At 39.5% G+C, this 25,941-nt stretch overlaps 1 protein-coding gene across 2 annotated transcripts in view; it reads left to right on the top strand.

The window, feature by feature from the left end:
- The first annotated feature begins 737 nt into the window (after positions 1 to 737).
- HY2 (phytochromobilin:ferredoxin oxidoreductase, chloroplast / phytochromobilin synthase (HY2)) overlaps positions 738 to 25,941 on the top strand; it is a 58,834-nt gene continuing 33,630 nt past the window's right edge. For both annotated transcript variants that reach the window (XM_010279307.3, XM_010279308.3), the window contains exons 1-2: positions 738 to 1,080; positions 3,445 to 3,564. In XM_010279307.3, the coding sequence (XP_010277609.2) occupies positions 886 to 1,080; positions 3,445 to 3,564 (315 nt within the window). In that variant the 5' untranslated portion in view covers positions 738 to 885. The remainder of the gene's footprint in view (positions 1,081 to 3,444; positions 3,565 to 25,941) is intronic.

Here is a 25,941-nt window from a genome sequence, read left to right on the forward strand (position 1 = left end):
GCCGAGATCTCTCAATGTATCCTCCTTGCAGAAGATTGTAGAGAGATGGTCATTTTAACCAACTTGGCACTAGAGAAGTGCCGAAGCTCTGAAGCTCATGAAGGTAACTAACTTGATTCGTCACTTTTTCGTGAGTTAGACACTTTTAAGAGTGAGAGTTTAACTTAATTATGACTAAAAAGTTAACTTATAGATTAATTTAATTATAATTTTTTAATCATTAATAAAATAAGAAAATAAAATAGAATTCTAACATATAATATGAAAAATATAATTTTTTATTACGTAATTAACAATAACTTATTATCTTTGTTAAAAGTTATTAATATAATTAATCTAAATTATTAAATTATATTTTTATAACAGATTACTAAATTATTAATATAATTATCATTTTCCATTATTTCACTTTTACTTGATAAAAAGGAAAATTTGAAGATCAATAACTAAAAAGAAGGAAAAATTTTTCTACTATTCTAAATAGAAAACTAGAAATACAACATCCATCCCCTCCATCGCACGCACGGTTCACCACTAATTATTAATTAAAGAACATTAAAATATTAAAATAACACCCATTAAGACCTGTTTAGGAGCCGGGTTTCAGGCCTGACTTACACTGTATTGGGCTCGGGCTTCGGGCCGGGCTCCATTCAAATTTTGGCAAAAGCCAAGCCCAAGCCCGGCCCATGAACTTTAGGCCAATGGCTAAATATGAACGGTTGTTATTCCAACGAGCTTCCAAGTTTGTGGAGCTCCGAGCAAAACAGATGCTTGGGCCTTGGGACCTTGGGTGACTGGTTCCTTGGTCGCTTTGTAGAAAGAAGAAAGAATGAACGACAAAACCCAACAGAGTTCTTGAAGCAGAATACTATAGGGGGCATTATGGGTTTCACTCTCTGTCGGAGCCCGGTAAAGGAATCTTCGTTGCAGAGGTTTTTGAACTTCGGGTGGAATATAAAACCTCAGTTGAAGAGAAGACCTTATGTGGAAGTCTCTGCGTTCTCTTACCAGAAGTTTGTTGGCTTCGCTTTGGAAGAAACAAAACGACGAACCCATTTGGTTCCTTCGCCTTTACAGGTAACTCGGGTCTTCACTTCTCTCCATGTGATTTTTTTTTTCTCAGAGAAAGATTGAAGATTTTAGCATGAATTCTGCACCCAAATAGTTGCATCTGGATAGTCTTCTAAGGAATTCAGTTGGGATTTAATTTCGGTATTTTTTTGTTGCATCTCAATTCAATTGCATTAATGGGTTGCAACTTATATTATTAAATGCATGAATTTCCATCATTTCCAGCAGCTTCAATCTTAATCAGAGAGTGAGTTCATAGCTTAATTGATTTCATATAGTCCAACAAAACTCTACAAGCTACACTCCATGAGCCATAGCGAGCTGGATATGAGAACCAAGTAAATGTGAATCAGAGAGTGAATTCATGGCCTAGCTTTTTATATTGTCTGGGTTGGAGTACTTACTATTTGTTAGACTTTTCTGGCTTCAATATGCTTTGGAACTATTTTATATCTATTCCCGTTAGCGCCTCATAACTTTCTTTGTTTCATCCCTGATTTATTCTTATCATTTTCTTATTTTGTTATAATCAGTTTGTGCACATGCTTTTCCTGTCCAACAAAGTGGCTGCTTAGACTGAACATGCATTCTCACGCTTGTCAGCTTGAGATTTTACCATAACACCAAGCAATGGCCCCTACTAGCTGGTAATGACCTAGAGATGAATCTTTGTTTTTTGGATTTTTTATGACATAGAGATGAATATACTTCAACATGCTTAGCTTGCCCATATAAATGTGATTTGATAGCAATAGGATTAATCAATACCATTTCTGCATAGACACTTCTAAGGTGCAACTTCTTGTCTGTTATTGTATTATTTTCTATTTTCTTGACTCCCAACAATTAATAATATTTATAAATATTAGAAATTAGTTTTATGTAGTAAACAAGTTACTTTGAGAAGGTATTAGACAAGATACTCATATTCAGTGTTGCATGGATTCTCCTAAATGGATGAAGTGTCTATGTTGGATGCATGTTTAACTCTGACACTCCATGGGTTCTTGAGGGACCCAGATCATCCTTTTCTCCTTGATTATTTGACATAATGAACAGCTATGTTATTAAGTAATAATATAAACTTTTAAACCTTTTTTCATAGGTATATAAGGTTGGAATTAAAAGGATGGATTACTGTAATAGTTTATTCTTTTCTATTGATGTGTTTGCAAGTCCTTGTTTTCTCATCTTGTAACACTGCTCACATTGAAAAAGATAAAAACAGAATAATCAGTGGAGTCAGAAAGCTGGATGAAGAGGCTATTTTGTGCTTCTGTTTAGTATACTCCTCTGTTTTGGTATTTGCACACCATACGTTTCAATAAATAGAGTCATTTCTACTACCCATATCAGCTTTTGCATTTGTATCTGTACCTATACTAAGTACACATGTTTGTTTATTAGAATACTATTAAGTCTATTATGCACTTTTTGATAGGTAAAAGTATGGTTTTGTTAATATATTGCTATATTTGACCTTTTATTTAAACAGTGATACAATTGTATGGAAGTCTTAGCGCCTTTGGGTTCCAACATAATGTGCATATTATCTGTTTTGTGCTACATACACTGATTGGTTGACTTTTGTTTGGTTTTGAGTTTCATTAACTTGTACAACTGAACTCAAGGGTTTGGATGCATTAGCCATGTTAAACTTTGGAAAGTGTTGATCCTTATTTTTTGCTGATATTTGATGAATGGCTCATTTTTCCCATTTAATGAACTGGGAATTTGTAATATTGATCTTCAAATGTGGGATAGTCTATGTATTTGAGCAGGTTTTCTAGTTGGGTTGTTAAGGAGTCTTAATGATGCAAGAAACTTCTATGTGGAAAGTTTGTTTGGAATCAAGGGACGTTCCTTAGTTTTCTCCCCTCATCCTAGATTCGTGGAAAAATTTTTGGCACAAAATATTCTTACTTATATTGGCAACTTGTAAATTAAAAAATGAAAATAATTGAGAGCTGTTATTAATTGAACTTCCATTCCAAGGATAGAATAGGATTGAAAGGACTTGAGTATTCAATACATGGCCAATACAGAGAGAGGGTTCCCTATCTGATGAGTGATCTGGATTAGCCACAAGATTAGGGTTCAAATTAGATATCTTTCCAGCTGTTTCAGATGTTACCCTATATTAGATATATGAAGTTTGAACTTTGTGAACTTTGAGGCTTCATAGGGAGCATGCTTTATATCCCTCAGGCATATAAAACTTTATTTCTTATTTATTTACAAACACCAAAAGAAATGGATATCAAGTTGGCAACTTCATTGTGAAATTCAATTTAAATCACTTGTTCTGGTATGAGGTTTTGTGATTGTGATCTTATAATATTTGAATGAAAACATTTTTTTTTTCGTCAGGAGAAATTCAATTCCATGAAGGCCATGGATGGAAAAACAGAGCTACAGATGCTAGCTTTTCAAGCTCCCAAGATCAGACTCCTTCGCAGTCTTAGTATTGAAGAGAGTGAAACAATGCAGGTATTAGTCTTTGATAGAATAATTTTTTGTAGTTTTATGCTATTTTTGAAGCTGAATTTTCAAACATTACTATTGTCAAGGAGTCTTTTTATGACTAGCAGGTGTAACTTTTTGTCACTTAATTACAATCTAGATTTTGTGAGTATGTCCTTAACTTGATTCTATATATTAACCCTCTTCTCCATGACTTCAGCATAGTTGAAACTTTTCCCAAATACATGGACATCTAAAATTATAGATCACAGTTTCCTACTGATATCTTCTGTGTTTGAAATGTGCTTTTATGAGATCATTCAAGCAAATTTCCCTTATTCCAGTCTAGAGTTTCACAATTCTTGGCTATGTCCTTAACTTGATTCTATATATTAACCCTCTTCTCCATGACTTAAGCATAGTTGAAACTTTTCCAAAATACATGGACATCTAAAATTATAGATCACAGTTTCCTACTGATATCTTCTATGTTTCAAATGTGCTTTTATGAGATCAGTCAAGCAAATTTCCCTTATTCCAGTTTAGAGTTTCACACCTTTTGGCATGTGGTATATTGTTATCATTCAGGTCATGGTTCTGAAAGTCTCTCTCTCTCTCTCTCTCATGATAATTTGATCCTCAATATTGGAATTGATCCTTTCATGAGGAAGGCCATTCCCTTTTTAGAGCCTTCTCACAGCCATGTAATCTTAAGAGAGTCACAGATTTCAAAGGACACTTTTCAAGGTAAAAGAAATTCAATGAGGAGAGATGATAATGTGAGTAGAGATTTAGTTTGATTTATGCCATGCTTGGGTTTTTCCTGGCAAGCCCTCCTGTGGATTCTGGGAGAAAGCCTTTTTTCCTGAGATTATTGGATGTTTTATAATAAAAATAAAACTGGTTTATGCAATATCAGGGAACAACTTTGAGGGCAAACTATGGGTCTGCTCAGAAGCTAATAGCTTCTGATGCCATTTTGTACTTCTGCAGCCAGCCAGAAGTTGGATGCTGGAACAACTACAATGTAGCCTTAGTCTCTTTAGGAGATCTGGGAACTGTTCATCTTGTTTATTTGATTGTTTGCCTTGTACAGAATGTTATCCTTTCTCTGGTCCATGAGATCAGTAGAAGATAGAAATAAGGACAAAATAAGAGAAGAAAGTGAAAAAAAGGAGCAGAAAAGTTCTTGGAGAAAAAGAGAAAGAAGAAAGAAGATGATGGGAGAAGAAAGGGGTGCCAAAAAATATTCTGGCCGCCCCATTCACTAGTATTTGTATTAAAAACTAAAGCTGTGTACAAGGACAAAAATGCCCCCACTAAGGTGCCTATAACTAGAGCCACTATAAACAATGAAAAAAAATGGGCTGCAGCTAGGCCCAATAATAATAATAATAATAATAATAATAATAATAATAATAATAAAATAACATAACAAGAAACATAAATTGTCAACGCTCCCCCTCAAGTTGCTTAGATCATGCCCAAGCTTGTTTCCAATGGTTTCCTTGGTAAGACATCAGCTAATTGTAACTCAGATGAAACGTATGGCAAGCATACTTCTCCTTAGGTGACTCTTTCCCTGATAAAGTGCTTGCCCACTTCAATATGCTTTGCTATCATTTTGGATAGGATTATGGGCTATATTAATAGCAGCCTGGTTATCACAACGTAACATCATAGGTTACTCTGCTACAATACGAAGTTCCTCTAGTAGAGATTGAGAAGCCACAATAACTCTGAGATACCATAGGCCATGGACCTATATTTCCACTTTTGCACTTGATTTGGTCACCACGGGTTGTTTTTTGCTTTTCCAAGAAACCATATTAGCCCCCAACAAAGGTGCAAAAGCCTGAAGTAGATCTTCTATCATCAGCATCTTGCCCAATCTGCATCTATATAGGCCTTTAGTTTCATATGCCCATGATTTGCAAACAATATGCCTCATCCAGGATGCTTCTTTATATAGGAAATAATCTTATTAATGGCTGCCCGATGTGATGTTTTGGGAGCATGCATGTATTGGCTCACCACACTAACTGCATAGGAGATATCTGGACGAGTCAATGCATAAGTATAACAATCGACCCACTAATCTCTGATATCTTCCTACGTCCTTGACCAGCTCACCATCTGATGCATTAATTCTATGATTCTGATCAATTGGTGTATCTATTGGTTTAGTTCCAAGCTTCCCTTTCTCTTGTAACTTATCCAACACATACTTCCATTGTGAAATAAAGATACTCAGGTTTAAAATGTCGATGTCGGTGGAAATGTCGGTCATCCAAATATAAGAAACATATCGGAAATGTCGAAAATATCGAATGGAAATATTGTAAAAATTGTAGACATGGTGGAAACATTGTAAAATATGCAAAATATAGAATGATATTTTATTTAATGATAAAAGAAGCATAGGCACACCTTTTTAAATTATTATCCCATTTCAAATCATTATACAAAGCTAAGAAACCAAGGTTATAGGCAAAGGAATACATTCTGAAGTTCCCTTGTAAACCTTAAGATTTAGAGCTTCATGATAGAATGAGTTAAAGCAAAATTTTAACTCATAGAAAATGTAAATGGTTGTAACAGATCAACCAAATAATCTATTACAAAAACAAAAAAACAATATTTAACTTCATGTAATGAATATTGAGCTAGCCCAAAGTGGTAATCATGTAAGTTAGGCGGACAATAGAATTGTTAGTTCACATACCTACTATATTGTCCCCAATTTATGTTATAATACTATCTCTTGGACTCCACATAGTATTGATAGTGTTCATTAGGGAATATGTTGATTCTAGAAAAATTTCATGTTGCTACCCATTGAAGTGGAGATAGAAATATGTCGTGGAAACTATCTCTTGTACTCCAAATAGTCCTGATAGTGTTTATTGGGGAAATGTCGATTCCAATACAATTTCGTGTTGCTACCCATGGAAATGGAAATATGCTGTGGAAATATTAGGGAAATTAGAGACATTTTAAACCATATGCTTAGATTTGGCTACTTTTATGCCTAGAAAATACTTGAGCTCCCCGAGGTTCTTGATTTCAAATTCCTGTTGCAAAGATTTCTTCAGAATGTCTGTCTCTTCCAAACCATTGCAATGACCACAATATCATCCACATATGCTATCAACATAGTCAGGAGAGACTCTCTACTCTTCACAAAGAGTGTATGGTCAGACTATGTCTAAGCGTACCCAAACTGAACTAGAGCTCCCCCGAACCTATCAAACCAAGCCCTAGGTGATTGCTTTAATCCATACAATGATTTCTTTAACTTGCACACTTTTCCTTTGTCAACACCATTGTAGAAACCTCCCTAATAGATCCATATACATCTCTTACAAATCTCCATTAAAGAAGGCATTTTTAACATCAAACTTGAAAAGAGGCCAAGAATAATTTGTATCTAGAGAGAGAAGAACTTGAATTGAACTCATCTTTGTCATATTAGCAAAATTCTCTAGGTAATCCACTCCATAAGTCCATGTGTACCCCTTTGCAACCAATCTTGCCTTATATTTTCTATATTGCCATTAGCTTTATGTTTCATTGTAAAGACCCATATGCACCATATAGTTTCCTCATTAGTAGGAAACTCAGTTATCTCCCAAGTCTGATTTTTAATTAAAGCTTCCACTTCCTCTTGCATGGCTGCCTTTTACTTAGTTTTAGACTGAGCCTTGCTAACATTCTTGGGTATAGACATAGAATCAAGGGAAGACATGAAAGCTCGATATGAAGGAGATGAAACACTATAAGAGAGATAATGTGAGATGCAAGGAGCTGTAGAAGAGGTACACTTTATCTTCCCTTTGCAGAGTGCAATAGGCATATCATTGTTGGTACTAGGTGTAGAAGGTGGATCATTGGTAGTAGGTGCAAGAGGTAGAACAAGAGGCATACTTATGTTAATGTTTGGAGAACTTGAGATTTCAGATGGAGCAATTGGAAGTGATGTGGGCTCTTTTGCAGGCGCATCAAAATCAACCCTCTTACGCCATTGTCTGAAAAACTGTGGTGTAGCATGTAGTGGTTGAGGCAAGGAAACAGGTGAAGGTACAAGTAACTTAGCAGGAACAGGAAGTGGATCTGGAATAGGATGCTCATTCTCACCCCCTGAAACACTCTCCCTGAGAAGAAACACATGGAATGAAAGGAGTGGACTCAAAGAAAGTAACATCCATAATGACATATCAACTCCTTGGCACTGGGTCCTAACAATAATACCCATTTTGGTTTTGAGCATACCCAAGGAAAACACATTTCTTGTCTTTGGGATCAAATTTCATACGATGAGAAGCAAGAATATGGACAAAACAGGTACACCCAAACACCCACAAAGGAATATAAAAGATCTCTCCCTCAAGAAAAAGAAGACTAAACGGGGTCTTAAAGTCAAGGACACATGATGGCATCCTATTGACCAAGAAAAGAATAGTGGAAACAACATTCCCCCCAAAACGAATAAGAACTGAAGCATAGATCATAAGACTTTGTTTCACCTCAACAATATTATTCCTCTTGGCTACACCATTTTGTTTTGGTGTATAGGTACAATTGCTCTGATGAATTACCCCATGCTCCAACAAATAGGATTCTAGGTCCTTTTCGAAATATTCCCTAGCATCATTATCTGATTCGAAAATTTTATTTTCCACTTCAAATTGTGTGAGAACCATCTGATGAAAATTCTGAACCAAGGAAGGTACCTCATCATGAAAATGCATCAAAAAAATCCAAGAATGACAATAATCATCCACAAACAAAAGAAAATAACAATAGTTGCCCATGGAGGGAATAAGAGTAGGGTCCCCACACATTAGTATGAGCAATAAAAAAAGGTGAACAACTTATTGTATTACTTGGAGAAAAAGAATGTATGCAATGTTTTGTAAGCTGACAACTCTCACACTCTAGACTAGATATCTTCATAAACTCAAACAGCTTGGGAAACACAAAACGCAAAGAATCAAAACACATTCCCTAACTGGTTATGCCATAATAAAATTTGACCTATAGACTTTGGCTCAACAGTACTATTTCTCACATGATGATTGATGACTAGGAGGTACATCCATAAGGAAGTTTCCATTCACCTCATGACCATTCCCAATTGTCCTCTTTGATCCTAGATCTTGGAAAACACAACGGTTAGGAGAATGATTATTGAACAATTCAAGGACTTGATCAAACTACTAATTGATAAAAGATTAGTATACAACTTTAAAACATGCAAGACAGATGGTAAAGTAATGGTAATGAGACACCCTAATAGTGCCTTTTCTTGCTATAGGGGTATGGGAGTCATCAACAATATAAAATTTATCTTTATTAGGACACAACTGGGAGGAAGAAAAAAGAGTGGAAAGACTAGTTACATGTCTTGAGGCTCCTGAGTCTATAATCTAGGGAAGTCCCCCTTACCTAAAGTGGAAACATGATTGGCAGTGCATATGAAATTATGAACTACCTATATCCCTTTGACTAAGATAGTTCCCACATTTCTCCAACTTGGCTCTAATTGTAGCTACCACAATAGACTTCAAGGAAGCAATAGAAATAGGCTCTAAAGGTTCATCTTTCATTGCCATATTTGCATTCCCCTTCTTGTTTTTGAGTTGGGCTGGAATAAGATGAGGATGGAGCTTCCAACAAGTATCTTGGGTATGCTTGGGTTTCTTGTAATGGTCACAAGATAGGTTCTTCTTATCCTCTTTCTTGTTCTCACCAATCCCACCAAGTCTTGGCTTAGTGATACTAACCATAGCTGAAGTCTCAATAGAAGGATGTCTTATCATCACAATCCTCATATTCTCCTCTTCAGACACAAAGGCATATGCCTGAGAGAGAGGAACACTATCACAAAATAGTATATGCTATCTAGCAATGCCATATCCTAGATTGAGGCCAATCAAAAGTTCAAACACTTTATTCTTTTCAACCAACTTTCGATAAGTCATTGCATCTTTTGTGCTTTCACACTCAAGTATCTCTAAGTGATCTATCTCCTGCCACAAAGACTTCAGTGTAGAAAAGTATATTGCTAGAGGTCTGTCTCCCTACTTTGTACTAATCACCTGATTCCTTAATTGATATTTTTTTTTGAAGAGTAAAATAAAATTCATTAAACAAAAAAAAAAGAAATACAATAGGAAGGTGATAAGACATCACCCGAAGAGGAAACAGTAGAAAGGTTTGGACAACCTGTTTTGATATAAAAAACTGTAAAAGAAAGAAGAAAAGAAAGAGGAGAAAAGGTTTTAGCTAAGAAAGAGAGAGATGAGAGATAGAAGAGAATGGAAGAAGCTCAGAATTAGGTCTGGCCACCCCTTTCATTAGATTATATACTCATAAATAAAAGAGAATACAAAGACAAGTATGCCCTTAGTAATTCGGCTACTTGTGAGAACTTAAAAACACTCTTAACTTAAAACATAAACTAATGGGCCTAAGGCCCAATAACTCCCTAACAATGTTTTGAAACGTGGGGTGTTCCACTACCTAGAGGCGTGAGGCGTAGTTCAGAATGCAAGAGGCGTAAGCTCCCGGACGCAAGGAGGCGTAAACCTCCTTAAGAGGAGGGGGGTTAGAAGGAGGAAGGGGAGGAGGATGAAGAGGAAGGGGGGATCTCATTTTTTCTTTATTTTTAATAAAAATCTTTTATATTAAGAAGAGTAAAGATGCATAACATTAGTTGAAAGGGGGGCCTTGTCGAAGCGGAGGTGAGCAAGCGAAGTGAGCTCGCAGAGGAAGCACATATGAGGGGAAAGGCTTTTATTTGGCCTTCTTTTCTGCAGCACATCACATGTGTTGTTCTTTTCAAGAAAGACTTCCCAACAGAGGGCCTGAACTTTAGGAGGAATAGGCTTGCTCCAAATTTCTTTCGCTGGGAAATTATTCCCTCCCAAGTTTGGTTGTAAAAGGGTATGAAGAAAGACACACAAGTGAAAGAGCCATCCGAGGAAATGGACCACACCCTGGTGTCCTCTACCGAGTTATCAATAAAAACTGAATCCAGATTCTCCGAAAGGATAATGAAAGAATCACATTCTGAATCCCTAAGTGGGACTTTGTTTTGGAAAAAATAGTGGGTCAAGGCCTTCAGCTCCTTGCAATGCATGGGTAGTGAAAAGTTACTCAAAAGATTACCCAACCCGACCACCAAGTGCAAAGTTATGGTCTCCAGAAGTTTTTATACATTGTATTTGTAATCCATGATATGATGATCGGGTCAAGTGGGTCAACAGTTCAACTGCCCATGTCGAATGGATTTTGACCAAGTTCTGGGTTTGGGATTTACCTGGACTGGAATTGATGCCAGGCGATGGTTCAAACAGTTCAACCACCTAGGTCCATGGTGGGTTGAAAATGTTGCTTCTCAAATCAGTAGCTGAAGCTTTTATTTCCCTTAATATGTATCTAAATTTCCAAGCTCCAATTTCTTCATTCTTCAGCAACTCTATCAAGACATTTGAATCTCCCTCAATCTCAATATTCCTACGACTGATGGACTTAGCCGACTTGAGACCCTGTATCAGGGGCAGAACTTTTGCTCTTTTGGAATCCCCATAACCTGCTGGACCACAGAATAGAGCCAGAATGTTCCCTTCTGAGTTTCTGGGACCTATTCCTGAAGTGTCTGGATTGCCCAAACTGCAATCATAAAAATTCAGTTTGATCCAAAATCCAAATATCTTGGGGAGACCAATAAGTAGGCTGCTTATTGGTCTCTGCTTCTTACGAATACGACCACTCAGATTGCTGATTCCAACACCAAGATCAGATTATTTGGAGATATGTCATTTTATTGTGTCTGGATTTTGGATTGATGTATCTAGACATCTTTAATTTGATGCATAACATTTTTGGGCTAGTCATTGTAATATCTTTTATTTACTTTGAGAAAAATATATTTGGACCTGACAAATTTCAGCTCAACACTCCAGACCAAGCCAATTCAGAATTTAGCTCATCACATAAACTTAACCCAGGTGCAAGATTTTTGGATTAGCCCAAAACCCATAATGCTTTAAACAAACATTATTTTAATATCTATTATCAAATTAGAAAAATCTATAAAACAGTTGCAAGACCAACAATGCTGTATGGAGCAGAGTCTTGGGAAGTCAAGAAACAATATGTCCAAAAAATGAGTGTGGTATGCATATGCTGAGATGGATGAGTGGAAAAACTAGAAAGGATAGGGTCAGAAATGAAGTCATTAGGTAAAATCTAGGAGCATCTCCAAACAGGTGATAAAATAAGAGAAAGTAGACTAAAATGGATTGCACATGCATTAGTAGACCATCTACAGCACCTATAAGTAGAAGTGTCCTTTACAAGTTGAAGGGAATAAAAGTGCTAGGGCCATATGATAGGATCCTGGACCAGCACAACAGTATGCGGACAACAACCAAAACCCAGGCCCAACACCCTCCAAATCTGATCAGCGAAGGCAGCAGCTCAGGAAGAGTATCCCGTGTAGTTCAGCCCATCAAGTTTGTCTACACCAGGAGGCCACATCAGCATAACTAACTCGACAGTCCCATGTGCAGGGAGGCAGCTTGATAGTAGCCTATTTTGATTGAGAAGTAAATCAGTCCTCTAAAACTGATAAAAACTTGGTTAAAAATAGAGAGAAAAGTAGAAGAAAGGTAGAAGACAGCAGTACAAAGGAAAGATGGAGAAAAGAAGAGGAAGAAGAAGAGTTTGATGATCTCCTCTCTCCCCTCTCTAATCCTTTTGTTAATCTTCATTAACTAGGTTAATTACAAGTATGCCCTTAAGTGGGCGGCCAGCTAAGCAAGAACTTAAAGTAAGCTTACAAAAGGAAGTAACTGGCCCACAAAGATAGGCCCATTAACAAAACAAATAGATAACACATTACAAAGAATAAAAGGATAGATGTCAATCATGCCAAGCTTGCTTATATAGTGTCAGCTTCCCTCTTGGAACTCCCTTGGTCAAAACATCAGCCAACTGTTTTTCTGAAGAAATAAATGGCAAGCAAACTTCCCCTGAAGCAACTCTTTTCTGTATAAAATGTCTATCAACCTCAATGTGTTTAGTTCTGTCATGTTGAATAGGATTGTGAGCAATGTTGATAGCTGCCTGGTTGTCACAGTAGAGCATCATTGGCTTTTCATAGTCAACTCCCAAATCCCAATTATTCTAAAAGTGATTGCAGCCACATCAATTCTGACACACCATGTGCCATTGCTCTATACTCTGCTTTAGTAGAGGATCTGGCAATTACAGACCGTTTCTTACTCCTCCATGAGACAATGTTCCCTGCCACCAAAGTACAATATTCCGAGGTGGACCTCCTATCATCAACACATCCAGCCCAATCAGCATTAGTGTGTGCTTCTAGCTTCATGTGTTCATGCTTGGCAAATAGAATACCTTTTCCCTAGAATACCGTTCAAGTAACACAAAACTCTTTCTACAACAGCTAAATGCATATCTTTGGGAGAATGCATAAACTGACTAATAACACTCATTGCATAAGAAATATCTGGCCGAGTTATGCAGAGATATAACAACTTCCCAAGCAGTCTCTAAAACACTCCTCTATCAGACAAAAATTCACCATCAATAGCAGAAAGCTTATGATTGGGATCTATAGGGGTGGAGGCCGGTTTTGCACCAAGTTTACCAGTCTCTGCAAGGAGGTTCAGAACATACTTGCGCTGACAAATGAAGATGCCATCCTTAGATCTAGCAGCTTCAATTCCCAAGAAATACCTGAGATATCCTAAATCCTTGATCTCAAATTTAGAGTTAAGAAACCTTTTGAGTTTACTGACCTCCTGGGTGTCATTACCCGTGACCATAATGTCATCAACATAAACAATCAGAAAAGTCACCAAAGAGTTACTTCTTTTCAAAAACAAGGTATGGTCAGATTGAGTTTGTGTGTAACCAAAGGAGACAAGAGCAGCCCTGACTCTCTCAAACCAGACCCGAGGAGACTATTTGAGACCATAATTGGATTTCTGCAGTTTACACACCTTCCCTTCCATTTCCTTTCCATACACTCCCGGAGGCAAAGACAGGCCTCTTCATGTAGATCTCCATTCAAGAAGGCATTTTTAACGTCAAACTGGTGGAGAGGCCAATCAAAAGTAGCAGCTAGAGACAACAAAACCTGGACTGAGGTCATCTTGGCCACAGGAGCAAAGGTCTCAAGGTAATCAATACCATACATCTGAGTGTATCATTTAGCAACCAATCAAGCCTTAAACCTCTCAATAGAGCCATCAAAATGATATTTAATGGTAAACACCCATTTGCAACCTACTGGTTCCTTCCCTTTTGGCAAATCCACAATATCCCAGGTATGGTTCTTATGCAAAGCATCTAGTTCAACCATCATAACATCCCTCCATTTAGGTTTAGATAGAGCTTTCGGTACAAACCTCGGTATCACATGGGAAGATATAGAAGCAAGAAAAGAGTAATAGGTAGGGGATAGAAGACTATAAGATAGGTGTTTAGAGATACAATGTGCTGTACACTTCTGCTTGCCTTTGCGAAGGGCAATAGGAAGATCAAGGTCTGGGAAGGAAGTAGATGGGTCAGAGGAAGGTTGACCTGTTACCTTAGTAATGATGGGAGGAGCAAGATGCTCTTCTACAGGAGTGGAAACAACTTGCCCATGCCTGAATCTATGTCTTTTGTACCACCTTTGGAGAACAGGATGTGAGGGAATTATAGGAGGATGAGGTGGAGGAGGAGCAAGAATACTTGAGGTAGACACAATGGGAGGAGATGATAACTCAGCAGGTGACTTAAAAGGAACATGAAGAGGAACTGCTGGAGACATAGCAAGAAGCTCTTTAGATTGCTCCCCCTCAGGAGAAGTACTAAAGAAAGGAGTTGACTCAGCAAATGTGACATCTCGAGAGAGAAAGTGGGTGCCACTGACCGGATCAAAATAGCAATATTCCTTCTGTGTGGAGGCATATCCCAGAAAAATACACTTACGTGCCTTAGGTTCAAATTTGTGCCTTTGATGGCTATGAATATGAACATAGCAGGTGCACCCAAAAACTTGGAGAGAAAGAGAGAAGAGATCCTCATCCGGAAAGAGAAGGCTAAAAGGGGGTTTTGAAACCTAGAACCCAGGAAGGCATACGATTAATTAAAAGGTAGCAGTAAGGACAGTATCTCCCCAAAATTTAATAGGAACATGGGATGCAAAAAGGAGAGATCTAGCAACCTCAACCACATGGCGGTTCTTCCTTTCCGCCATTCCATTATGCTATGGGGTGTAGGAACAAGAACTCTGATGAATAACCCCAAAAGTTTCAAAGTAGGATGAGAGGTTCTTCTCAAAATATTCCTTAGCATTATCAGAACGGAATATTTTAATCCGGGTGTTAAACTGGGTAAGGATAAATTCATGAAATTTTTGCACAATATTCGGTACTTCATCCCTAGATTTCATGAGATAAATCCAAGTGTAACTTAAGTAATCATCAATAAAAAGTATAAAGTACTTGTAAGCCCCCATAGTAGCAGTGATTTAAAAGGCGTGCCTAGGCGCATAGGTGAGGTGCATTTCAGGGTATGGACTTGTTTGGGCTTGCCTCGAGGGGCGTGGAAAAATGGTGGCTCGTAGAATCAAGAGTGTAATATGTTTCACACTACATTTGCTATGTGAAGTACTACAATTGAGTGAAAAAAGAGATTAGAGGTTTTACATGCTTGAAAATGTTTTATTTGTTTGATTTTATTTTTAAATTCTCATTTGAATATGCTTCACATCTTATGTTTATGTATTTTAATTTTAGATAATAGGTTTTTTAAAACATTATTTTAAAATTTAACTTTATATTTTTTAGTAATATTATGTTTAATATTTTTTTATTTTTTTTGAATTTTTGGCATTTTTTTGAATTTTTTGACATTTTTTTTTGATTTTTTAGCATTGTTTTTTTGTATTTTTGCGCCTTGCTTCAAAAAGGAGCGTGCCTCGCCTTGCGCCTTGTGCCTTAGGCACAAATTGACCCCTGCGCCTTTTTTGCGCCTTGCGCTTTTAAAACATTGCATAGTAGGCAAATGATATGGCCCCCACACATCAGAGTGCACAATATGAAAAGGAGGAATAGATCTTTTATTGCTTATTGAATAAGACTGTCTACAATGCTTTGCAAGTTCACACGACTCACAATGAAGACTCGATAAAGACACTCCCTTAAACATATTGGGAAACAAATGACTCGGTAGAAAAAGGCAAATGATCAAATTGAAAATGACATAACATGACTGTCAACAGACTCTGACACAACTGACTCCAAGGCTACTCCATGAGGTGGTCCAAGATTCCTATCAGGTGCGTCCAACAAGTATATTCCATTCGCCTCATGACCATTCCCAATCGTCCTCTGAGATTTCAGGTTTTGAAAAACACAATGAGTAGGAAAGAAGGTTATGCTACAGTTCATGTATTTAGTTAAGCTACTAACAGATAAAAGATTGGTATTAAGTATAGGGACATGAAGGATAGAGGATAAAACAAGGGTGTTAGAGGTTTTAATATCCCCCTCACAGAGATGGGAGCAAGAGACCCATCAACAAGAGATATTTTCTCTTTACCAAAAAGAAGATGATATGAACAAAAAAGGTTAGACAAGCTGGTCATATGGTCTGATGCACCGAAATCAATGATCCAAGGGATTTTATGATTACATGAAATAGAAGCATGATTTGTAGAAGTACGAATACCTAAGTGAGCAAATGCGGATGATGATGATGTGCTGCTTGAAGAGTGGGATGTAGAGACAGTGGTTTCCAAGTGATTCAATGACCTTCCATATTTTTCGAGCTCTGCCTTCATTGTTGCCAACTGTTCCATGGCTGACTTTTCTTCACTTTCCTAATTCCTTCATTCGGGCACTGTGGCAACATTTGCAATCTTAGGCTTTCCTATTTGACCAACCTTCTTAGAACTGTTGTTATTCTTAAACTTGTCTGGTAGAAGATTTGGATGAAGCTTCCGGCAAGTGTCTTTAGTATACCTCAGTTTCTTGCAGTATTCACAGATTAGCTCCTTCTTCTTAGTCGAACCCTTCGGTTTTATTCCAGCATGTGCAAAGTATTCTGTAGGTGGGCCCTATAATTGAACCTGCCACCTACTCTTTTCACTGCTTACCATAGCATATGCTTGGGCTAGGGTGACCTCATCCTTGGCCAGGATATTTGCCTAATAATGTCAAACTTAGGGTTGAGTCCCGTAAGAAACTCAAATACCCTGTTTCTTTCCACCAATTTCCTAAAGGTCTTTACATCCTTTGCACTCTCCCATACAACTCTCCATAACATCAATTTCCTACCATAGAGATTTCAGCATAGAGTAGTAAATTGCCACACTTTTCTCCCTTTGTCTCAGATTCTTCACATCACTTTTCAGCTTATAGGCTCTTGCCACATTCAACTTCTGTGAATAGGTCTTCGTAACACTGTCCCAGATCTCCTTGGCTAAAGACATCCAAAGGTAATGCTGACTTATATGAGGCTGCATAGAGTTAACCAACCATCCGATTACTGTATAGTTTTCTTGCATCCATTTCTCAAATGCAGGGTCTGTCTCTTCGGGTTTCACTTTACTTCCTGTGAGATACCCTAATTTACCTCTACTATAGACATAAATCCGTATAGACTGTGACTAAGCTAGGTAATTGGTTCCATCCAACTTAATTGTGGTCACACCAGTCAAAACGGAATCTACCGAGCCAAGCCCGGATACTGGCATCTGCTTGAACTCACTTCCGTATTGCTCCATTGATCAAATGAAAATAAAAAAAAACTAGATTTTTAGGCTTTATAAACTTACTTGAGGTGAAAACAGTATCTAGGTACTTGACAAATGAGGTTTCACTGCACTCGGCTTTCGGGGAGAAAGAGAGAAGATGCAGCTGCACCTACCAGAGCTTCCCAACTTCCTCCAAGACTTAACCGCACCCTTCAAGGAGTCGAAAAACACCTCCCAAGCACTGAGCGCTAGTGCGCCACACCAAAAACTTCTCCTTTACCTGTAACTTCGAAACTCTCTAATCGGCTAGAGTCTTGGGCCGAAAAAAATACAGCATCACTTCTTGGCAGTTTTCGGCCAGACTTCAACTCTCCAAACCCTCTACCAACTAGGCAAAAGATCTTCTGAACTATAGGGGACTTACCTCTCCATACACTCTCCTAATCGAAGGGTGTATGGGAAAAAAAAGAAAAAAAAAGAAGGGAGAAACCTGCTCTGATACCAAGAAGTAAATCAGTCCTCTAAAACTGATATAAACTTGGTTAAAAATAGAGAGAAAAGTAGAAGAAAGGTAGAAGACAGCAGTACAAAGGAAGAAGATGGAGAAAAGAAGAGGAAGAAGAAGAAGAGTTCGATGATCTCCTCTCTCCCCTCTCTAATCCTTTTGTTAATCTTCATTAACTAGGTTAATTACAAGTATGCCCTTAAGTGGGTGGCCAGCTAAGCAAGAACTTAAGTAAGCTTACAAAAGGAAGTAACAGGCCCACAAAGACAGGCCCATTAACAAAACAATTAGATAACACATTACAAAGAATAAAAGGATAGATACTAGGGCCCATTCGGCCTAGTCTCTCTACAGATTGAATATAATAGCATGAGAAAACCCTACGAGTGCATGAAAAATATCTGAATTACTTTTCTTCTTCAACCTCTTTTCTTCTCTTCTTCTCTCTACTATTTCATTTCAAGAGGAAGAGCTCCCTTGGAGAAGCTTATTAGAAGTGTTCTTATCAATTGGTATCAGAGAAGATGATCTAGGATGCCTAGTACCTGAGCTAGCTCATCGGAAGAAAGGATGGATAGGATGGAAGGACAGCTCCACAAGCTGGACGGTGATTTGAAGGAAATGAAGGAAACCCTCTTTGTTTTCATCTCTCAGTTTGAGAAAGGATCAACACGATTGATGAAGGATGGCAAGCAGGAAGGTTCCAGCGGTGACAGCCAGCAGGTAGTCGGAACTCCTCACGTCAGGAATGCGAAAGTTAACTTCCCAATCTTCTCAGGTGAGGACGATCCTGTTCCTTGGGTTAATCGAGCCGAACAATATTTTGAATACCATAACATCCCTGCTTCTCAGAGTCTCCAACTTGCCTCAATTCACTTGGACGGAGAGGCCAATGTCTGGTACCAATGGTATTGGAGGTCTCATCCTCAACTGACTTGGCTCGACTTCACTGAAGCACTCAATGTGCGCTTCAGACCCTTTGGGTTTGATGATTTTGATGAAGTTCTTGCCAAGATATGACAGATGGGCTCGGTAAGAGAATACCAAAATCAATTTGAGAAACTGGCTTCTCGAGTTCATAGCTGGCCGGAGAATGCCTTAACGGTAAGCTTTGTCGGTGGGCTTAGGGAAGATATCAGGCTCGAAGTGAAATCCATGCAACCTCCAACGGTGATGGCTGCCATGGGGTTGGCTAGGTTTTTCGAAGAAAAGCTCGACTGATCCAAGAAGATGAGCCACCCCTTGGGCCTGCTCCTTAAAAATCTGCCTGGACCACCAATTAGACCAAAATCGGCTCCGGTTCAAAGGGGACTTCTGGCTCGGACTGAACCAAGTATGCCCAAAACTGTGACCCAGGCCCTAGTGCCCATAAAAAGCTTTCATGGGCCGAGATGTAGGCCCGTAGGGATAAAGGGCTATGTTATAATTGTGAAGAGAAATTTGGCCCGGGGCATCGTTGCAAGGCCCAACAACCTTTTCTCTTGCAACCTGAGGAGGGTGAGAGTAATTCCCAAGAAGCTGAGGGTTCAGTTATCGGGCCCAGTAATTCAGATGACCCTGACTCCTATGAGGTTTCACTGTAGGCACTCGTTGGAATTAAGGCCCCTCAAATGATGAAAATTCGGGGTTCCCTTATGGGTAAGGAGGTAGTGGTTTTTGTGTACAATGGAAGCTCATTGAATTTTATTACTACTCGACTGACTAAACAAACAAGAATAGCAGTGGAAGCCATAGACCCCTTTGCAGTCCACATGGCCAACAGCCACAAAATTTTGTGTGATGGGATATTGTAGACGGGTAGGTCTGTGAATACAGGCATGCATGTTCAATGTTGATTTGGACCCACTTGAATTTTCTGGGACTGATGTCATCTTGGGCATCCCATGGTTGTGTCAAGTGGGCCCTATGTATTTGTGACTGTGCCCAATTTGCTATTGACATTGTCCTCAATGGGGTTCCTTACCATCTCCAAGGGATGGAACCAAATGGCACCATTGTTGGTTCACCCAAGGTTGTGTTGAAATCTTGTCAGGCCTATGGAAGTCCTGCTTTCCTTTGTTTGGGGGGTATGGGCCAGGGTCCAACTCTGACTGAATCAGGTGAAGGATTGGTTAACCCCAAAATGCAAAGTTAACTATAACAGCTTCTGAGTGACTTCTCAGATGTGTTTTGGGAACCCACTGCCCTACCTCCGGTATGTCTCCATGACCACAAAATTACCCTACAGCCTGGGGCAGCTCCCACCAACATAAGGCCTTTTCGCTACCCCATTATCAGAGAATGGAGATAGAAAAGGTGGTTAATGATCTGCTGGAGAAGAAATTTATTCAGCCTAGTTGCAGTCCCTTCTCTTCACCTGTTCTTGTCAAAAAAAAAAAAAAAAGATGGGTCATGGCGACTCTGTGTTGATTATCGGGCTCTTAACCACATTACTGTGAAGGATAGGTTTCCCATCCCCCTTGTCGAGGAATTGTTTGATGAGTTGGGGCAAGCCGTGTTCTTCTCTAAGTTGGATTTACGTTCAGGATACCATCAGATATGCGTGCACCCTCCCGACATTCACAAGACAGCTTTTAGAACCCCAGATGGTCAGTATGAATTTCTGGTTATGCCCTTCGGGCTTTCCAATGCTGCCTCCACTTTCCAAAGGCTTATGAATGAGGTTTTTAAACCACATCTGCGCCGCTTGATATTGGTTTTCTTTGATGATATTCTAGTTTACAGTCCATCGTGATAGGATCATATGGAGCACCTTCACAGCACTTTGACTCTCTTTTGTAAGCACCGGCTTTATGCCAAAACCAGCAAGTGCTCTTTTGGTCAGACCCGTATCCAGTACTTAGGCCACTTCATAGAGGGCGGAAGAGTCTATTACAAACCCAGAAAAGGTCAACTGCATGGTTAATTAGGCCAGGCCCACATCTCTGAAGTCCTTACGTGGGTTTTTGGGTCTGGTTGGTTACTACAGGCGGTTTATTCAGGGATACGGCACCCTTGCAGTGCCTTTAACTCAACTATTGAAGAACTCGTTTGAGTGGAATCCCCAAGCTGAGCAAGCGTTTCAGTCCCTTAAGCAAGTGGTTACCTCTCCCCCCACTTTAATTCTGCCAGTTTTTTCTAAAGAATTTATTATTGAAACTGATGCTTCAGGTCAGGGTGTGGGTGCCGTATTGATGCAAGGAGGTCAGTCGGTCGCTTATTTCAGCAAGGCTTTGTCACAGAAGGCCCGGTCAAAGTCCACTTATGAAAAAGAGTTGATGGCGATTGTGCTTGCCATCCAAAAGTGGTGGGTTACTTGTTGGGCCGAAGGTTCACAGTCAGGACAGACCACAGGAGCATCCGACATCTGTTGGATCAGCGTGTTCTCATTCCGAAACAACAGCGATGGGCTTACAAACTGTTGGGGTATGATTTCCATATAGAGTATAAACCAGGTTCAGCTAACTCGGCGGCTGACAGCCTGTCTTGAGCCGTAGAACTACACTCATTGGGTCTCTCCTAGCCCACTTACCCTCTTCTAGACCAGATAAAGGCAGAGGCCCATCGAGACCCATTTCTATCACAGATCCACTCTAAGTGGGAACTGGATCCAGCTTCTGTGCCTGGGTATACCATGATGGATTCCACTCTGTTTTACAAGGGGAGGTTAGTTGTGGCATCACCCTCTGTTCACTATGGGGATTTGCTACGTATTTTCCATGACTCCGCATTAGGGGGTCATTCCAGAGTTCTGCGTGCCTACATGAGGCTATCCAATCATTATTATTGGAGAGGAATGAAGTCCATGGTCCAACAGTATGCGGCCCAATGTTCCATCTGCCAGCAACAAAATTATAGTACTCAACTTCCTGCAGGCCTGTTACAACCTCTCCCCATACCAGACAAGGTTTGGGACGACATAACCATGGATTTTATCACTGAGTTGCCCACGTCTCAAGGGAAATTTGTTATACTAGTTGTGGTGGACAGGTTGAGCAAGTATGCCCATTTTGTAGCTCTCCCACATCTGTACACAACAGCTTCAGTGGCTAGGGCCTATGTTCAGGAGGTAGCCAAGCTACATGGTACCCCCAACTCTATACTCACTGATAGGGACCCACTGTTCATGAGCTATTTCTGGGAAGCTTATGTCCAGGCTCAAGGGGTTCGAATGTTGCACACAACTGGTTACCACCCGCAAACTGATGGACAATCTGAAGTGGTCAACCGTTGTCTGGAAACCTATTTATGGTGTTTCATAGGTGACAGGCCTAAACAATGGATTACATGGCTCCCATAGGCCGAATTCTGGTATAACATCTCCTTCCAGGTGTCGGCAGGTACTACTCCATTTAAAATCCTTTATGGGAAGTGATCCTCCTGCTGTGTGACCCTTTGAGAAGGGATCAACTGTTGTAGATGAAGTAGAAGAACAGCTCTCCACTAGAGACAAGGTGCTCAAGGACATGAAATTACCTGCAGGAAGCCCAACAGCACATGAAGCTCTCCTATGATCTAAAACACAGAGAATTGGAGTTTCAGGTTGGAGATCTTGTTTACCTTAAGCTTCAGCCATATAGACAAATTTCTGTGGCGTCTCGTCCCTGGCAGAAACTAGCACCATGCTACTTTGGACCATTTAGGGTAGCTGAGAGGGTGGGACAGGTGGCCTATAGGTTGGATCTTCCAGCTGGTTCCAAATTTCACCCAGTGTTTGATGCGAGTCTGCTGAAACCGTGCCTTTCTCCTTCAGCCAGAGTTAGCAGCTCTCTACCTCACTTCTCAGATGAAGGGTCTCTCTTGCTGGAACCCCAGTCTGTGCATGGCTTCAGATGTGTGAGATCTGGTTCAAAGAAGGTCCAACAGGCTCTGGTTAGATGGAAGAACCTTCCAATTGAAGATGCAACATGGGAGGGCATTTCAAGACTGCAGTTACAATTCCCTGACTTCAACCTTGAGGACAAGGTTGATTTTCTGAAGTGGGTGGGGTTGATAGGATCCTGGACCAGCACAACAGTATGCAGACAACAACCAAAGCCCAGGCCCAACACCCTCCAAATCTGCTCAGTGAAGGCAACAGCTCAGGAAGAGTATCCCATGTAGTTCAGCCCATCAAGTTCGTCTACACCAGGAGGCCACATCAACATAACTAACTCGACAGTCCCATGTGCAGGGAGGCAGCTTGACTGTAGCCTATTTTGATTGAATATAGATAGCATGAGAAAACCTTACGCGTGCATGAAAAATATCTGAATTACTTTTCTTCTTCAACCTCTCTTCTCTTCTTCTCTCTACTATTTCATTTCAGGAGGAAGAGCTCCCTCGAAGAAGCTCATTAGAAGTGTTCTTATCAACATTATGGCACTAAACAGAATGGCATGGCAAAAGAAGATTCATGTAGCCCACCCCATATAATTGGGATAAGGTTTAGATGATAATGATGATTCTCAAGTTGGATATAGATCTTACATAGCAAGTTCCTTCGGCCAGAAATCAATGTTCTTAGAAAGATTTTGAGGCACTAAACTTTTAGAAATGACTGGCCTGAGATCAAATTGAATGTCATGCTGGATTGGGTTCAGTAACTTCAGGAAAAGCTGCTGATTTTTAATGAGATGAAATGCTCCTAGGGTTGTGCCTTGTGCAGAAAAAATACAATAGAAGAATTAGAAAGAAAGGTTTTAAATATTCTAACAGTTAGAAATGTTGATAAAGGATTCATCCAATTGAGATGCTCTCAGTTTGTCATCATCTTTCTTATTATTGCCATTGCCCCAGTTTTGGAACAGGGTTTCCTGTGTCTAGTTCCAATAGTATAAATGTAGTGAACTTATAAATCAGTTCCACATGAATGAGGAGTTGTTAGTCGCAAGAGAAAACAGAAATTATCTGCTATATTAGGAGGAAGACAGTCCCTTAATCTCATTGGAGGAGCCGATCTGTCAAAGCAAGGACAAAATTCCAATATAAGGGAGTTAAGCTAGAACCACTGGATGCCTAATTTCTCTGCAATTATAATTAGAAGCTTTCCTAGAATAGGTGGATTGCCTAGATTCCCTCTTCGGTTGTCATGATACTAACAGATGGGAAGAAGGTCCAGTTTGCCACAGATAAATTGAAAATTCTTACTTTGATCTGGTTTATGATATTGGAATGAGTTTTTGTGCATATTATGCTTATGGTGAGTGATTTCTACAAACTTTGAAGTGTACTTGGTACCCATTGAGTGATTGTAGGTTTCTTCTCTTCTTTCTCTTCCTACATTCTTTCTTAATTCTGCAAGCAGCCATTACAACCATCCATACAAGGGAGATGATGCCAGGAATTGAAACTGAAGGTTTATTGTCTTATTTTTCAGTAGCTATTTTCTGATTTTTATGTTATTAGTAGTTTGGTATTTGTATTAGGCATTGGTTATCTCATTACACTAGGGATTTGTTTTCCTAATTGTAATGATTTATGGAGAGTGGGAGAGAGAGAGAGAAAGAGAAGGAAAAGAGAGGGACAGCAGATTTGAGGGCTATCATACAGTTTAGGGTGGTATAGTGGCTGAAATCTCTGGAAATATTCACAGATTACACTGTGGATGACATGTTGAGGAAGTGGGGTGAAATTGCAAGTTGCACGCAGACCAAGTCAGTAATGAGTGTGGCTTGGACCCCCCCACCTAGTGGATTCTTGAAATTAAACTTTGATGGATGTAGTAGGGGAAACCCGGGACAATCAGGGATCAGGGGTGTTTTTAGAGATGAAAATGGGGTCATCTCTGCTATGTTCTCAGGCCCAATTGGAGTGGGTGACTCCCTTAGAGCTGAGATATGTGCAGTTATGGAAGGAGCCCGGAAAGCTAAGGAATTGAACATCAAGAAACTTATAATTGAAGGGGATTCAGAGGTGGTGATAGGGTGGCTGACCAAAGAACAAAATGATCTTTGGAAGTATAACAATGAGAAGAGGAAATTCAAATGGCTGGTGCGGGAGATGGAAGTTAAGACATGTTGGATTAAGAGATCAGCTAATTCCCTAGCTGACGGTTTAGCAAAACAAGGGGCAGAAAGGGATTCCTTGTTTTGGGCTAAGTTGTAATGTTAGTGTCCTTGTATCTTTGTATTTTCTTCTTTCCTTTCTTGAAGTTTTTTGTCTCTTGGAAGATAAGTGTGTTTGTCTTCCACTTGTAAATTTTCTACTGATGAATTAATGAAAGTGTTATTGATCAAAAAAAAAAGAGAAGGAAAAGAGAGGTACGATTGAGAGAAAAAAGTTCTTACTGGCTGTCGCCAATCTTCTATTTATATTAACTTAATAAAGGAATAGAAATTACAAGTATGCCCCTGGCGGCACACCCTAGAACCAAAATAATAAGAAAAAAAACAAGTAACTAACTGATAGTATCGTAAGAAGTCAGCCAAACTGTGGGAAGAAAGAAACTCCAGGATATTCTCAGAAACTCAGAGAGGGACAACAGATTTGAGGGCTATCATACAGTTTAGGGCGGTACAGTGGCTGAAATCTCTGGAAATATTCACAGATTACACTGTGGATGACATGTTGAGGAAGTGGGGTGAAATTGCAAGTTGCACACAGACCAAGCAGTAATGAGTGTGGCTTGGACCCCCCCACCTAGTGGATTCTTGAAATTAAACTTTGATGGATGCAGTAGGGGAAACCCGGGACAATCAGGGATCGGGGGTGTTTTTAGAGATGAAAATGGGGTCATCTCTGCTATGTTCTCAGGCCCAATTGGAGTGGGTGACTCCCTTAGAGCTGAGATATGTGCAGTTATGGAAGGAGCCCGGAAAGCTAAGGAATTGAACATCAAGAAACTTATAAGGGGATTCAGAGGTGGTGATAGGGTGGCTGAACAAAGAACAAAATGATCTTTGGAAGTATATAAAGTAACAATTAAATAGGCCTTACAACTCTCCCCCTCAAGTTTGGCTGAATATGTCTATCATGCCCAGCTTGTCACATAACTCATTGTGCCACGAGCATGGAAGCCCCTTTGTGAGAACATCAGCAAGTTGTTCCTTGGAGTTGACATAAGGAATGCAAATTTCCCTTTTTTCCAATTTTTCCCTTATGAAGTGTTTGTCCACCTCAATGTGCTTGGTCCTCTCATGTAGGACAGGGTTGCTGG

The sequence above is a fragment of the Nelumbo nucifera genome, chromosome 2, assembly GCF_055504915.1.
Source record: "Nelumbo nucifera cultivar China Antique chromosome 2, China Antique-T2T, whole genome shotgun sequence".
Lineage (NCBI taxonomy): Eukaryota > Viridiplantae > Streptophyta > Magnoliopsida > Proteales > Nelumbonaceae > Nelumbo > Nelumbo nucifera.